The following is a 16,044-nucleotide window of genomic DNA, read 5'->3' as shown; positions in this document are numbered from 1 at the left end:
TGGCCAGAGTTTTTTCCTGCTAAAAAAAAAAAAAAAAAGACATCTCTGGGACACCTGGGTGGCTCAGTCAGTTAAGCATCTGCCTTTGGCTCAGGTCATGATCCCAGAGTCCTGGAATCGAGTCCCACATCGGGCTCCTTGCTCAGCAAGGAGTCTGCTTCTCCCTCTCCCTCTGCTGCTCCCCCTGCTTGTGCTCTCTCTTTCTCTCTCTCTCTGACAAATAAATAAAATCTTTAAAAACAAACAAAAGGGCATTTCTATGGTCTTTGCCAGCTCTAATCACCTAAGGTTTTCCCATATTCAAGGCTTGATGTAGTGTACATGTGCACATGATCTGGTTTATTTTTAGCCCAAAGGCCACTTAGGGATGAGGTAAGAATTCCAAGTGAGATTCAAATTTGCAATAATACCAGTGGCTTGAGCACATGACTTCAGGCTGCCAAAACTGGACTTAAAAATGTCTTAGGGGCACCTAGGTGGCTCAGCCAGTTAGGTATCCAACTCTTGATCTCAGTTCAGGTCTTGATCTCAAGGTCATGAATTTGAGCCCCGCATTGGGCTCTATACTGGGCATGGAGCTTACTTAAAAAATATAAATAAAATAAATATGTCTTAAAGCTATTGAATCATACCCAGCTCTTCACTTTACAAATGAAAAAACTGAGATCCAGGGAAATTTCATTTCTTCTGATGATCCTACATACCTTTCAAGATTCAGTTCAGACACACACATATAAGACTTCCCTGACCACTCCTTGCTGTCATCAACCCCAAATATTTACTGACTCTGTGTTAGGTACCAGCCCCTACTGCAGGCACATGGGATCCACCAGTATACAATTGAGACAAAAATCCCTGCCCTTGAGTAGCATGGGACAGGTAATAAACAATAAGTGTAATAAATACAAATAAATACTGTAAATCCTAAAGTAGGTAGAAGGCTATAAATACTATGAAGGAGGAGAATAGAGCAGGGAAAAGGAGATCAGGAATGCCAGAGACTGGGGCTTGGTTCATTTGTGATTTTTAAATAGTCATGTAGGTCTTGTTGAGAAGGTGGCAGTTGACAAGAACCTAAAAGGGGTGAGGAAGTTAGTTACACAGACACCTGGGAAAAGTGTGCCAGGCAGGGGGACGGCACATACAAATGTTCTCTTTTATTTTTAAGATATTTATTTATTTGAGAGAGAGAGACAGAGTGTGTGTATGTGTAATTGGGGGGAGGGGCAGAGGGGGCGAGACAGAGAATCCTCAAGTAGACTCTGTGCTGAGCGGGGAGCCCAACACAGGGCTTGATCCCAGGACCCTGAGATCATGACCTGAGTGGAAATCAAGAGCCAGATGCCCAACCTACTGAGCCACCCAGGCGCCCCAGCACATATAAATGTTCTTAGATAGCAGCAGGCCTGGTTAGCACAAGAAACAATGAGCGCATTGGTGAGAGAAGTAAGGATTGGAGAGAAACTGATCATGCAGAGCTCTGTGGACCACTGCTGGGGCCTTGGTTTGAGTGAGTGATGCAGAAGAGTGAGATGATGCAACACCTGACCTCAAAGGTTCACTCTGGCTGCTGCATTGAGAACAGAATGTGGTGGACAGATACAGAAGTACAGAAACCTGAAGGCGGCTATTGCAGGGACTTAGGTAGGAGATGAGGGTAGCTTGGGACCAGTGGTAGCAGTCAAGTGAGAAGTGGTTTAATTCTGGCCATACTTTGGAAAATGCAACCAACGGATTTGGTTGATAGATTAGATGGATTATAAGAGAGAGTGTTTCTGAGGGTTTTAATCTTTTTCTTAAGTCTAAGCTACATACTTAACTAAATTCCAATCCATCAGAAGGTGTCGTAATTGTTTTTCCATCTTTGACTGCACCAATCTCTCTGAGGGCAGATGTGCTATATTCACTTCTACATTCCCAAAGCCTCCTTCAGCATTCAATAAATATTTGCCAAATAAATGATCATGAAGCATGGTAGATGTGAATTCATACTGGACCCAATACTGTCTTTATCATCTCTCTGCCAAGATGTGTTCTACCTCAAGTATGAAAATCCATTTGCTAATATGAGGTCAGTCAGGCCCCAATCTAAGAGTTCAGGCTCCACATGCTGGTGTCTCTTTCCTGACCGTATTAGTTTTAAAACAATGCACATTTAGAATATCAGCTTTCCGCGGGTTAGGAGTCCAGGCACATGGTCTTCTGTTAGGTTCTCGCAAGGCTACAATCAAGGCATTAGCCAGGCCATGTGTGTTCTTACTTGGAGGGTGAACTGGGGGAGATTCTGTTTCCAAGCTTATTCTGGTTGTCGGCAGTTAATTTCCTTGCACCATAGAACTGAAGGCTCCAGTTTTTTCCTGTTGGCTGGAGGCATCTTGCTGTTTCTAGAGGCCACCTGCAGTCTTCAATATGTTCACTCACTTCATCAAGCCCACAAGGAAAGTCATCAGCCTGTTGAAAAGAAATGTTATATAGCATAAAGGAATCCCAAGAGTGACATCCCAGCACCTTTGCTTTATTCTATTAGTTTGAAGCAAGTCACAGATCAAGCCCACACTCAAGGAGAAGAAATTACACAAAGACGTGAACACTGGGAAGTGGAAATCATCGGGGGCCACCTTAGGGTCTGTCCACCAGAATGACTTTTATCAGTAGAATTTTTTTACCATCCCAACAATTCTGACCCAGTGTTTGTTCTGGCATAGCATGGCCCTCTAGACTTCGCTGTCCAATATTGTAGGTACTAGCCCCATATGTGACTGGTGTGATGGAAGAAGTGAACTCTGAACTTCTTTTAAAATTTTAATGAATTTAAATTAAATTTAAAAACTGATATTCAACTGTTATTGGAGAAATTTTTATGTGTCTTTGGAACAACCTGGCTCTATGAATCTGATTTTTCAATGAACTTTTATGAAATCTAGATACTGATCAAGTATTTCCACTGAAAACTTAGTGTTCACATTGAGATATGCTGTTAATTATAAAATCACCAGATTTCAAACTTAGTATAAAAAAGAAATATCTCAATAATCATTTTATATTGATTACGTGTTGAAATGATCACATCCTGTATATATTGGGCTACAAAATATATTATTAAAATAATTTTCATGTTTTTTTAATGGGTTACCAGTAAATTGAGTTACATATGCGGCTCGCTGAGAGAAAATACAAAGAGGTGTTGAGCTTACAATGAGGTTGGAAAGGCACACCATCAAAGTTAGCTAATAAGGCAAGACAATATCTAACGCCAAACAATAATCACTGTGGCGGCTCAGAGGAGAGAAAGCCGGGGCCACCCACAAGCCGGCCAGACTTGAGCAGACGAGCCAGGCGAAGCTGAGTGTTTTTAGAGTGGACGCGCCGCAGGACGCGCTGCGCACGCGCCGCCGCGCGCTCCGCCCGGGAACGCTGGGCGCCGTTTGACCCCACCGCCGCGCCGTAGGTCAGCCTGCACGCCGCCGGCTACCATGGCGGACGTGTCCGAGCGGACGCTGCAGCTGTCTGTGCTGGTGGCCTTCGCGTCCGGAGTGCTGGTGGGCTGGCAGGCGAACCGGATGCGGAGGCGCTACCTGGACTGGAGGAAGCGGAGGCTGCAGGACAAGCTGGCGACGACTCAGAAGAAGCTGGACCTGGCCTGAGACCCCGCGCTGTCGGCCCCCGCCGGCCCCCGCGCGCCCACCTCGCCTCGCCCACGCGGGGTCTGCGGCCCGGCGCCGGCGTGAGCCACGCTAGCTTCACACTCTCCGCCTGCAGCGCCTTGCTCTTTTTGGAGTCGGTGAGCAGTACTTACGGGGCGGAGACTAAGGGGAGACGTTGGGGGCGGGTGAATATTTTGGGGCAGGAGCGCCTGTGGATGTTTCATAGGAGGTGACTTTCTCCCAAAGACACCAGGATTCTGAGGAGGTTTTGTTTTCTCCAGTAACTTGCAGTATGGTGTCCTAGTTCAGTTCATTGCGTGCCTTTAGTGGGAATGCCTTACCACGGGCAACATTGTTGCACCTTGACATTAAACTTCAAAAAGGAAAATACTGGAAAGAAGGAAAGGAAGAAAGAAAAGGGACCGTGGAGATATTCCTGCCACCTCCTACCGCCTTATTCTTTTCGATAATATCCGTGGTAGGCCATAGTACATCTTTGCATTCATGTTCTGTAATCTCCAATCTGAATTCTTTGGTTGTTGGCAGCCTGGTAAAGTGGAAAGAGCAGTGGCCTGGAAGTTAGGAGCCTTGCATCTAGTGGTAGCTTTATCATCAGAGCTGTGCAAATTGAATTATCTGTAACATCAAATCTTATAGTTCATAGTTTAACTCCACAGAATAATTTGGAAGTTAACGATTATATATTTCTGATTGTTTTTCTCTTTTCTGTTTCCAACAGTTTGTCGAAGATGGAGATAGAGCCCTGGACAGATCTAATTTCTCCTTGCACTTTATGAGTCAATTTTATTTTTAAAATAAAAAAATTTTAAACATCTTTGAATCTTCTATCAAAAGGAAAGGAGTATCTTGCCTGCCAAGCAGTTTACTTCATCAAAAGATCTGGATTCTCAAAACTGATCTATTAGTGTTTTTGAGCAGTTACCTTCTTTCTTAAGGAATCTATGCCAGTTGCTTGGTACTACTGCGAAGCAGAGTTGGCCTAGTGATCATATGAATCCTTTGGCCAACTGTTACTGGATCTGTTCAAGAAAGCAAGGGGCTGTGTAAAAATAACTGAGTTAAGGGTGATGTATATGCCCCAAGTACAGAGTGATAACATACTCCAATTATTACTGGCAAAAATTTCATTTATATGTCATTATAGAATATATATTAAAGGAAAACCCTAACCCTAACTCTCTTGACTAAAGCGTAGTGATAAATTCCAACTGTTATCTAAAAATCAAGAGTAAGTGACTAAGTCCTTGGTTATTTTTGATTTGCAAGAGGTGTTTTCTATAACACTGTCCTTGCTCATAAGGATTAATTTTGTGTCTCAGCACATTTAACAGCAGCTCCATATTAACATAAAAGTTAGAATAGTTGGGGTACCTGGGTGGCTCAGTCAGTTAAGTGCCTTGGCTTGGGTTGTGGTTCAGGGTCCTGGGATTAAGCCCTGCATCGGGCTCCGCAGGGAGCCTGCTTCTCCCTCTCCTTGCTGCTCCTCCTGCTTGTGCGTGGGTGCGCGTGCTCTCTCTCTCTCTCTCTCTGTCAAATAAATAGATAAATCTTTGAAAAGTTGTTTCCACACAAAGCCTTTTTTTCCCCATTTTACTGGGGCCATTATGCTTTATTACTTTCAATACTTGTTTTCATTCTGTGAATGCAAGGACTAAAATGTTGGTTCTTGGGCTGTAGTGTGCTTCTCAACCATATGAGAAGCTAAAAGCCATTAAGTGGGAATTCCCTCATTATTCTTCCTCTCAGTAGCTCTATTGAGGGCAAAGGTTTTGAACAGGACTGCACAATATAGTCATCTAGAGAGCTTTAAAAATACTGATCCTGGGGCGCCTGGGTGGCTCAGATGGTTAAGTGTCTGCCTTTGGCTCAGGTCATGATCTCAGGGTCCTGGGATTGAGCCCCACATTGGGCTCCCTGCTTGGTGGGGAGCCTGCTTCTCCCTCTCCCTCTACTGTTACCCCTGCTTGTGCTCTCTCACTCTCTCTGTCAAATAAATAAAATCTTTAAAAAAAAAAAAATACTGATCCCTGTGTGCTACTCCCCACAGATTTGGATTTATGTAGTTTGCGGTGTGCCTGGGCATTAGGATTTTTAAAGTTCCGCTGGTGATCGTGATGCCCAGCAGAGGCTGAAAACCGCTGGTGCTGAGGCTTTATCTCATTAGCTTTTCTTTCTCAGAAGAGAAGATGAATTCTGCATCCCACCTCCCCTCCCCTCCCCATGCCAAGGACCTTCCTTGTTCTCTACTACACCATTTTTGTCTAGCATCTGCAGTCTCTCCCTGCTTTCCCTCTATTGACAAACATGCAGATTTTGACTTCAAAAAAATCTTTAGTTGACCCCATCATTTGCTAATTAGAAAAAGTGGTCCACTATCACTTTCTTCCTAAATATTTTGCCCATTAACCTGTTGCACTCTGCCCTCTGCACCCCCCTCCCCCGGAGCCTTTGTCATCTAATGGCCATTTCTGAATCCTTAGTTTTCACCTCCAGAGTACTGGATAATGCCAGTATCTCCCTTGAAATTCTTCGCACACTTTCCTGATAATTTAAAACTTTCCCACATTTCCAAACTTTTACTACTGCTTCCTTTTCTAAGTTCTTTCAACTTCAATCCTTGGTCCTCTGTCCTTCCCTTTGGATTACCCAACCAGTGCCCAGGCTTACCTACCATATCCAGGCAGAACCCCTCTAAGATTCCTACCCCACTTTATCCTTTTATTTCCAGCTTCACACTTCAACTGCCTGGTGCTTTCATCGGATAATCTTACTGAAGAACTCAAATGCAATGTGTAGTTGGCGGGAAGTTCTGCGGGTGACCCTTCTATGACAATCTTTGGTGGGTGGTACGGCTTCATGATTCTAGTCAATCACCCTAGCTCATGAGCTCTTTGAGCCCAGTGCCTTAAACATCTTGTACCACAGGTCCAGCCACTGTTTTCCACCAAGGTGCTCATAAATATCTGACACTTTTGAGGTGAACTGTTTTAAGATCCTGAAATAGCCAACTTTCTCTGTTCTCTTTGTGTAATTTCTTCTTAGTAGGTTCCTAACTACTTGGTTCCACCAGTTCTACATAATGAGTCTCTCAAAAACCATTAAATTCTTTTCCAGTGTCTCCTGTAAGGTAGCAATACAAAGTTGATAATTCATTTTAACACACTGATGGAAGAAAATCATAATGAGTTTTACAAAATAGCTTGTTCTCAGGAGAAATAGTCACCATGTTTTGCTTGGTTTCAGCTACCTCACTGCAAAACTTTGTTCTAGGTTACTTTTGATGTAGGAAAGGTGTTAGGGTTCAGAGCTGATGGCCAAGAAAGAATTATTGAGACGTCTTCGGTGCAAAAAGGTGGTTTTATTAAAAACGGGGACAGGACCTGTGGGCAGAAAGAGCGGCACTGGGGTCATGAGGAGTTGCGATTATGTACTTTCAAGCTGGGAAGATGTTAGAGCGTAAGTCTCTAAGGAATTTTGGAAACGGTTTCCAGGACCTTGAGGGAGCTAGCTATTGTTAGGAAAAGGTCATTTATTACTGTTTAGTAAAAACTCAGTAATGAGACCCTTCAGATGTGTATCAGTGGGTCATATGCTTAGGGGATGATTGCCAACACGTATCTTGCAGGGTAGCGATAAAGGAAGTTTCCAAAGGATTTTTATATGTTAAAGTAGACTTACAGGATCCTGGGGGTTGGGCTATGATTGTCTTTTGCCCTTAACAAAGTATTAACGTTGAGGCAGCTGAGTTCCTAGGTCAATTTGCCTGTTTCAAAGACTTGACAGTGGGCTGTAAGTAGTAAGGAAATTGAATTTTTCTTTTGCCTTTGTTTCCCACATCACTTTGATTTTCACAATGGCATCAAGGGATAACAAAAAGGAAGCAATGACTACTGTTAAGGTGACTGCTGAGCATTACAAATCAAAAGAAATATAAATTAATGAAAAAGGCTGTTAGTGGAGTAATCTCATCCCTTATAGCACACTGAATACTTAAATAGTATGTCTCAGCCTTAAATATGTATATGAAACACTGGGGTATTATTAAAATATAGGTTCTGATGCTGTAGGTCTGTGGTAGGGCCTGAGAATATGCATTTCTAACAAGCTCCTCAAAGGAATAAATGGTTCATAATGTGTAAAATTAAAGTCATCTTTCCACTTGAGGTGAACAAGAGTAGGAAGCTTTTTTGCATCCTTCCCCATTGCTCATACACACATGTAGGGGTTTTGTTTATTTTTACCAACACAGAATTATACTATATTCATGACCCTGTAACTTTTCCATTTAAAATATTGAAGTCCTTATAAATCAGATACAGAATATTTTTTCCAATTTACTTACAGATATATATTTCAAATAAATAGAAATGATGGATTTTGCTTACCTCCTAGAATATCACTTAGAAGTACTGATTAATCCATTTAAAAATATCTTACAGCAATCCTTTTTCATTTGTTGTTACAGACTTTTTTTTTTAAATATAGAATGCTTCACGAATTGCATGTCACCCTTGCACAGGGGCCATGCTAATTTTCTCTGTATCAGTCCAATTTTAGTGTATGTGCTGCCCAAGTGAGCCCTGTTACAAACCCCTTTTTAAAAATTGTATTTATCGGGGCACCTGGGTGGCTCAGTCATTAAGCATCTACCTTTGGCTCAGGTCATGATCTCAGGGTCCTAGGATCGAGCCCCACATTGGGCTCCCTGCCCAGCGGGAAGCCTGCTTCTCCCTCTCCCACTCCTCCTGCTTGTGTTCCCTCTCTGGCTGTGTCTCTCTCTGTCAAATAAATTAAAAAAAAATTCTCTAAGAAAAATAAAAAATAAAAATTGTATTTATCTATTAGAGTGAGTGTACGAGCAGGGGGAGAGGCGAAGGGAGTGGGAGAAGACAACTCCCTGCTGGGCATGGAGCCCAACTGTGGGGCATATCTCAGGACCCAGAGATCATGACCTGAGCCAACTAAGCCACCCAGGTGTCCCTGTTACAAACCTTTTTAATGAAAATACTATGGGGGCGCCTGTGTGGCTCAATCAGTTAAGCGGCTGCCTCCGGCTCAGGTCATGATCCTGGGGTCCTGGGATCGAGCCCCATGTCCGGCTCCCTGCTCAGCAGAGAGCCTGCTTCTCCCTCTCCCGCTGCCTGCCACTCTGCCTACTTGTGCTCTCTGTCTGTCAAATAAATAAATAAAATCTTAAAAAAAAAAAAAGGAAAATACTATGGCTATTTGAGTCAATTTTTTAAAAGATTTTATTGAGGGGCACCTGGGTGGCTCAGTCATTGGGCGTCTGCCTTCGGCTCAGGTCATGATCCCAGGGTCCTGGGATGGAGCCCCCCCCCCCCACCGCCTTCATTGGGCTCCCTGCTCAGCGGAGAGCCTGCTTCTCCCTCTCCCACTCCCCCTGCTTGTTTCCTCTCTCGTTGTCTCTCACTCTGTCAAATAAATAAAATCTTTTAAAAAAAATAAAGATTTTATTTATTTATTTGAGAGAGAGCACGAGTGGGGTAAGGGGCAGAAGGAGAAGCAGACTGCCCACTGAGCAGGGAGTCCAATGACACAGAGCTCAAATACGTATATTAGGAGTGTATCACACAATGAAATACCAGAGAGCAATGAGAACTGAACAAACTACAACTACATACCATGATATAGATGCATCTCACAAACATGTTGACTGAAAAAAGCCCAAAAAGATGCCGGGACACACTGCATGATTCTGTTGTACAGTTTTAAGAGGCAAATCAAGTTTTTGTTGTTAGAAGTTGGACGGTGTTTACTTTTGGCATAGGAGGGTGGGTAGGGATTAGAAGAGGAAGACTACTTAGGGTGCTGGTAATGTTCTGTATCCCAATCTGGGTGATGTGACATGAGGGTGTGTTCAGTGTGAAAATTCAATGAGGTGGACACCTGTTTGTCATTCTTCTCTATGTATATTTGAAGAAAAAAGTACACAAGTAACATAGTAGTTGGGCCTGTGGAATCAACCTGTTTGTTGTACTGAAGCGCATTCATTTATATTATGTAGTTCAACATTTGAAAATTGAGCTCGTATCATCATCATTCTTATTGGGTGTCGTGCAAAGTTTGGAAATTGGACTTAGAGGATTCAGTACCACCTGAGAAAATGTTACTACAATTTCCCTAAGATACAAAATGGAGATCGTAATTATTTGCTCAGACACTTGAGCAGACAAAATCACCGTCCTCACAGAACTCAGGATGGACAACGTGACAACATGCAAAACTAAAATGAAATGGAACCAGCAATACCCCAAACGGCAAAGAATTAAAAATTGTCCTTTGATGTGAGAATATGCGACAAAATCATGTATCCCATGCAGGCCACATAGGAAAGCTATCCTTGCAGTTAATTTAAGAGTTTAAGATGCTTAAATTGTACCTTAAGATTACTTTAGCAAAACTGGCATCAGAAAACAAATGCCGTTAACACCGAGAACCCCGACAGTCACGGCGTGGTAATACTGAGGTACCGTGGGACATGTAGTTTCCAGCGCCGTTGGGCATTCTCTCCCACCTCCACCCCAACCCTGGCCAGTAAAATAGGACTACCTGGGCAGCGGGCCTAATCTGAGAGCCCAGGACCAGCGGAGTGGCGCGGAGGTCACCACAGCATACAACGACCTCCACGCTTTTCTTCCATTCGCCCGCGAGGCGGACGCGCAGTGATTACGTCACCTTCCCACGCCGCCGCCGTGGTTTCCCTGGCGACCGGTGCGCGCTCAGCGCCGAGGCGAGGGAGATGCTGGCTAGGCGGCAGCGCAATCCTCTGCAGGCCCTGCAGCGCCGCAGTCAGGAATTGAAGCTACAGGTATCGTCTGGCTGTCCAGCCGGGGGCCTGGGCACCACGAGGTTGCTTGGGCTGTGGCGGCGGGCGAGATCTGGGGTGCCCCCTAATCCTGGCAGCCTACCCCGACCCACTTCCTTCCCGAGTTATAGCGCTCCTTCCCCCACCCCAGCATCCCGGCACTAACCCCGATTCTAACCCCTCCTGCTCCTAAACACAACCCCCGGGAAGCTGAACCTCCCGAAAATCGTGACCCATCGACGAAGCGCCCTCCCCCTTCTCTTAACATCTCAGTCTCCAACCTGACAACACCCTTAACCCACCTCATCTCCAGATTTAATCTTAACAATAACCTTTTCCAACCATCTCCGCGCCCATTGCTTTCCTCCACTCTATTGCCCCCTTACCTTCGAGCCATCTTTCAGTGAAGGCTGTTTTTGCTTCACATGAACTCAAACCAAATATGTGTCAAAGAATAGTCCTAATAGGTAAGAAAAATATTAGGATACGACAGATTAGCAAAGGACATGAACTAAAGAAGTGCAGGGAGCTCATAAACATGAGAAAAGTCAACTTAAAAAATAAGCAACTGCAAAGGAAATAAAACATCACAAACATTTAAAAAATCTCAATGGCCAGTACTGGGGAGGGTGTGATGAAACATGAACTTATATACGCTGCTCCAGAGTATAAGGTACAGCATTTCTGGAAAGCAGTTTGACAAGATGTAGTAAATATTTACGCTCCTACGCTGGGTAATTACATTTCCAGGGATTTGCCATACATAATAATAAAAAATTTATTGGGACAGAGATTAATGTATAAAAGTGTTCATCACAATATTACTTATAATAGAAAAGACTGGATATCACTTAAATGATCAGTAATAGGGGAATGGATAAATAACTTAAGATGGGATACAATAGTATTATTAAAATTTGTTAAAATATTTTAGTGTGTTAGGGAAAATATTTGTGATAAAATGTCAAGTTAGAAAATATAAGATATAAAATTGAACATACAGTATTTCAATAAAATTATTTTATATCTAATATACGTAGAAAAAAGATTGAAGGAAACAACCCAGGATAGTAACTGTGTGCGCTAGAATGCTGATGTTTATTATGTTTCTCTTCATACTTTTTGATATTTTCATAATCTTGAACACCAAATATATATGACTTGAAAAAATAAGTAGTAATTAATGGCTTGTTAATTTTTTTTCCAAAATTCTTATTTCGCTTTGCTAATTTTACTTTTTTTATTTGATCTATTAAATAAAATTATTGTCTAATCTTTGATAGACAAGAGATTTACTGAGTGCTCATATTTGGTCCTGTTTTGGACTCTCATTTAAAAAGTACAAAGATTTGGGGCTCCTGAATGGCTCAGTGGTCCTGGCATCGAGCCCCGCATCCTGCTCCCTGCTCAGTGGGGAGCCTGCTTCTCCTTCTCCCTCTCCCTCTGTCTCCCGGCTCGTGCTCTCACTATCTCAAATAAATAAAATCTTTAAAAAAAATAAATAAAAATTTTAAAAATAAAAAGTACAAAGATTTGATAGATAAATATTTCTTAAGTGACTTTTAGATTTTACAGTGGTGCAATAAAAACAGAATACTCTTCTGGTAGAAATAAAACTTGATGAGGCTTTGACTTAAGTGAGCTTTGGCTAGATGCTTAATATGGTTCTGTATCTGATTTTAAATTTAGTGGGACATTGGGAGAACCAGGAAAGTTTCAGAAGTAAACTACAAAGAAAATTATTACTAAGACAAAGATGAAACAGAGCAATTACGAAGATTAGTCAGCCTGCAGAAGACTTGTCCCTGGAGTCTTCTGATAGCCTGAGTGTCTGGGAAGGGCTCCCTGATAGTGGGAGCTAGGTTTTCCCTGTCTCCACAACGGACACCTGAAGCAAAACACAAACAAATTTCCAACTTGGTGTCCGTGGACAAGTAATCAAGAGCCCACCTGGGTCATGCCTATTAAGACTGACTCTGTCACCAGCTGTGAATTTGTAACTAACGCTCAGATGCCAAAATAGCAAGTGTAGAGAAGAAACTAGTGAATTTCAATTTCTCATCAATTTCTCTTCTTCCCTCTTCTTTCATCCACTTTATCTTCTCCACATCATCCTTAGGAAAGAACCCAAAAGAAATACGTACCCACATGGGGTACGTATTTCTTTTGGGGGGACATTGGGAAGGTTACGTGTAGTGTTTAGAAAATGCTAAGTCAAGGTGTAAGATAGAAGAATGAGAGTAAACAAACTTGTCATGTATTCATACGATACTACCGAGCAGTAAAAAGGAATAAACTAATGATTCTGTATGGCAGTGTCTCAAAAACATGCTGTGTGAAAGGATGACACAAAAGAGTACATCCTTTCTGGGAACTTTCTGGGGTAATGGTAATTTTCTGTATGTTGATAGGGGTTAGAGTTACATGGGTGTGTGCATTTGCCAAAACTCAGCAAATGTATATTTAAGATATGTGCGTTTTATTGTATGTAAATTTTTTACTGAACATTGAACTCTCAGCGATACTCGTGGTACATCATTTATGAGGATTGCAGTTTATTTTGAAATACATAAAAAATAAGATGGATTGATGAATAGATAGATCAAAAAGGTATAGTAAAATGTTAATGGTAGAATCTAGGTAGTGGGTATATGGGGGTTCACTGTGAAATTCTTTAAACTTCATTGTATGTTTAAAAGTGTTCATTGTGAAATATTGGGAAAAGAGAATTAAAATTTTATTTCCTAAGGTTATATGGTATTTAACAATATATTCTAACAGTCTCTATTTATTGTAGGTTGATAGCTTGCTTTCTGAGAGTCGATTGAAAGGAGCTCTAGATGCCAATAAAAGGAGAGATATTTACCAAAGGTAAAACCTACTAAATTATATAAACTTTCCAGAAACCATACTTCCATTTCAGTGGGCAGTATTTATAGCATAGAAATTGTTTGAGGTGTTATTTCTTTCCTTTTTTTATGGCACAATTTCTAAAAAGACAAAATAATAATGGGAAATAATACTGAGGTAACAGTGAATGAAATTTTCCAAAATGTATTTAAAAATACTTCTTGCTTTATCTTTATCTCCCAGGTCTAAGTAGTGATGGAATGGTAAGATTAAATAGAGAATTACAAATGTTATAAAGCAGCAACTTACATTTATTCTGTACTCTGTACATTTATTCTGTACTCTATTATGTCCCAAGCAGTGTGGTCCACACTCTAAAACCTCTTGATTAATTTTCACAATAACACCATGAGATACTTATTAATATCCTTGAGAAAAACGTTCCCACAGTGGTTTGTTAATATGTCTACCATGATTTTGCTATAAGACATTACAGTGGGCAGGCAATAAAAATGTTTGAAGACTGGGCGCCTGGGTGGCTCAGTTGGTTAAGCAACTGCCTTCAGCTCAGGTCATGATCCTGGAGTCCCGGGATCGAGTCCCACATCAGGCTTCCTGCTCAGCAGGGAGTCTGCTTCTCCCTCTGACCCTCTTCCCTCTCATGCTTTCTATCTCTCATTCTGTCTCTGAAATAAATAAATAAAATCTTTAAAAAAAAATGTTTGAAGACTGCTGAGAAATGAATTCAGTCAAGCAAAAGAAAATTTCACTGCAGTCTCACTGGAGTTGGGAGGCTTTGGTCCATTTGAATCAAATGGAAGGATTACATCATGGTATAACTAAGGATCTAGGAAAAACTAAGCTAAACCTGAAGATTACGGACTTGTGACAGCAACTGTAAAAACTGCTCGGTGTCAACATAGTGGCTGAGGCAGAGTTGGCCTACTGTAGCCTCAGATCCTGGGACCTGGTCAGAAAACTCTCAGCCCCTACATCTGAATAATAATTGGCCGATTATACAGTAAAAATAATTTCTACTTAAGCCTTTGAAGATACTGTCAGGTTTCTTTGCATTCAGTGATGATCATTTCTTTGTAATTGACTTGTTTGGGGCTTTTCTCTTCAGCCTTGGTGTTTTGAAATTTTATCACGATGTATTTAGGTGTCATTTTTATCCTGCTAAACAGTCAGTCTTTTCAACTTGAAAACTCTTGTCTCTCATAAGTTCTGGGAGATTTCCTTTTCCTAGATCTTTTTTTTTTTTTTTTTTACTTCTGTTTGTCCCTTTCTTCCTGAAACACCTTTGAGTCAGGTATTGAACCTCCTGGACTATTCTTGGTCTTTTATCTCCCCATTAAAAGTTTTTATTTCTTTGTCTTTTTATTTACACCTGGGAAAGAGAATTCTTTCTTTGGTTCCTCTGGACTCCAGTTATATATTTATTTAATTTTGGTTAGGTGTAAATTTTATCTTCCATGTTGCTGGTTTTCTTTATTATATCTGGTGGTCCTTGGGTTATCCATTTTTATTTAAGAATGAGGGACTAGTTTGATTATTCCAGATAGCAGTCCAGGATTCTTCTACTGTTGTATATATAGGTCTCTTTCCTACAGTATTATGCCCTGAATGAGAGTGAAGTTCTTCGTACGTGGGCCGGGATTTTCAAGGGTCAGGGAACTAGCTGTTAGGCTGAGGAATGCCCAATGCCAGAATAGGATGTGCTTTAACCCTGGTGTATAGAAAACTTATTTGGCAACTGTAATTCTCCCTAGGTCATTCATTAACTTTATTTTTTAGAGATGAATCCTCTGGTAAGGAGGGAGAGCAGAGGGGGTGAGGTAAGAGAAAGGGGAAGTTAGCTGGCTCAGATTTTCTGTGAACAGACTTTTTAAAAAGCCAGACTTCTTATCAAAGGGCCTTAAATAAATCTGAACTTAATCAGTATCTTTACTCTCTTCCTAAATAATATAAAGCCCATAGATTGCTTTAAGATTGATTGCCTTTATAGGTTAGATGTTATGGATATCATTTAATTAATATAATATAACATAACATAACATAACATAACATAACATAACATAACATAATATATAAAACAAATCCCAGCCATTGTGGTTGACTTCATCTGTAGAACTTCATAATATATTCCCTTAGACACACATTAATTACCGCTCCCTCCCCAGTCCTTCCTACCTGCTGACCCAAATCGTGGTGTTCTCTGCCTGGCAGATCTTGTTCCTCTTAGGGGCTTCTTCCTCTCTTTATAGAAGAACAGGCTTCCATCTTTTTTCCATGCAGCAGAAATTTGTTGAAATATCTTGTTGACAGGTGGTCCCTCTTTCATTGTCTTACATTCAGGGTTTAATATCTCTTAAAATGTTTTATTAATCATTTTTGATGGGGTTTTAGGAGGTGGTGAAGATGAACGTGTGCTTGCGTTTTTATCCTGATGCAGAAATCTTAAAATATCTGAATAGTATGAAGAGTTTAATAATTTTATAGATATGAAGGGGATCATTATAATAAATAATTTGTTTCATGGTTTTCTACTCTGGCTCTTAAGTGAAATTTTTGAGTCTAGTTTCAGTTAGGATTCTTCAGGGCACCTGTTAAAACTAGTGGCTCTACAGTCAGTCTCATTCCACAAAAAGTCTGGAAGTAGGTTCTCCCAGGGTGGATAAGTGGCTCGTGAAGTCCTCAAGA

General features: G+C 41.3%; 2 protein-coding genes and 1 non-coding gene across 5 annotated transcripts in view; 2 read left to right on the top strand and 1 right to left on the bottom strand.

Annotated features, from left to right (window-relative positions):
* The first annotated feature begins 3,436 nt into the window (after positions 1 to 3,436).
* On the top strand, positions 3,437 to 5,584 carry MTLN (mitoregulin). Its single transcript, XM_027623836.2, has 2 exons — positions 3,437 to 3,781; positions 4,384 to 5,584. Exon 1 carries the CDS (start codon positions 3,474 to 3,476, stop codon positions 3,642 to 3,644), a length of 171 nt encoding a protein of 56 aa, XP_027479637.2. The 5' UTR covers positions 3,437 to 3,473; the 3' UTR covers positions 3,645 to 3,781; positions 4,384 to 5,584.
* A 2,556-nt stretch (positions 5,585 to 8,140) lies between these two features.
* Positions 8,141 to 8,246, bottom strand: LOC113938778. Its single transcript, XR_003524985.1, has one exon. It is a non-coding gene; the product is annotated as a U6 spliceosomal RNA (small nuclear RNA).
* A 2,141-nt stretch (positions 8,247 to 10,387) lies between these two features.
* NPHP1 (nephrocystin 1) overlaps positions 10,388 to 16,044 on the top strand; it is a 52,771-nt gene continuing 47,114 nt past the window's right edge. For all 3 annotated transcript variants that reach the window (XM_027623276.2, XM_027623277.2, XM_027623273.2), the window contains exons 1-2: positions 10,388 to 10,494; positions 13,289 to 13,362. In XM_027623276.2, the coding sequence (XP_027479077.1) occupies positions 10,426 to 10,494; positions 13,289 to 13,362 (143 nt within the window). In that variant the 5' untranslated portion in view covers positions 10,388 to 10,425. The remainder of the gene's footprint in view (positions 10,495 to 13,288; positions 13,363 to 16,044) is intronic.

This window comes from Zalophus californianus, chromosome 8 (assembly GCF_009762305.2).
Source record: "Zalophus californianus isolate mZalCal1 chromosome 8, mZalCal1.pri.v2, whole genome shotgun sequence".
In the NCBI taxonomy this organism is placed as follows: Eukaryota; Metazoa; Chordata; class Mammalia; order Carnivora; family Otariidae; genus Zalophus; species Zalophus californianus.
The sequence above is the reverse complement of the archived record's forward strand: the minus strand, read 5'-3'. Positions and strand labels throughout refer to the sequence as shown.

Excerpts from the sequence above, each read along its gene's own strand:
- MTLN (XM_027623836.2), top strand. The coding sequence starts at position 3,474 with ATGGCGGACGTGTCCGAGCGGACGCTGCAGCTGTCTGTGCTGGTGGCC.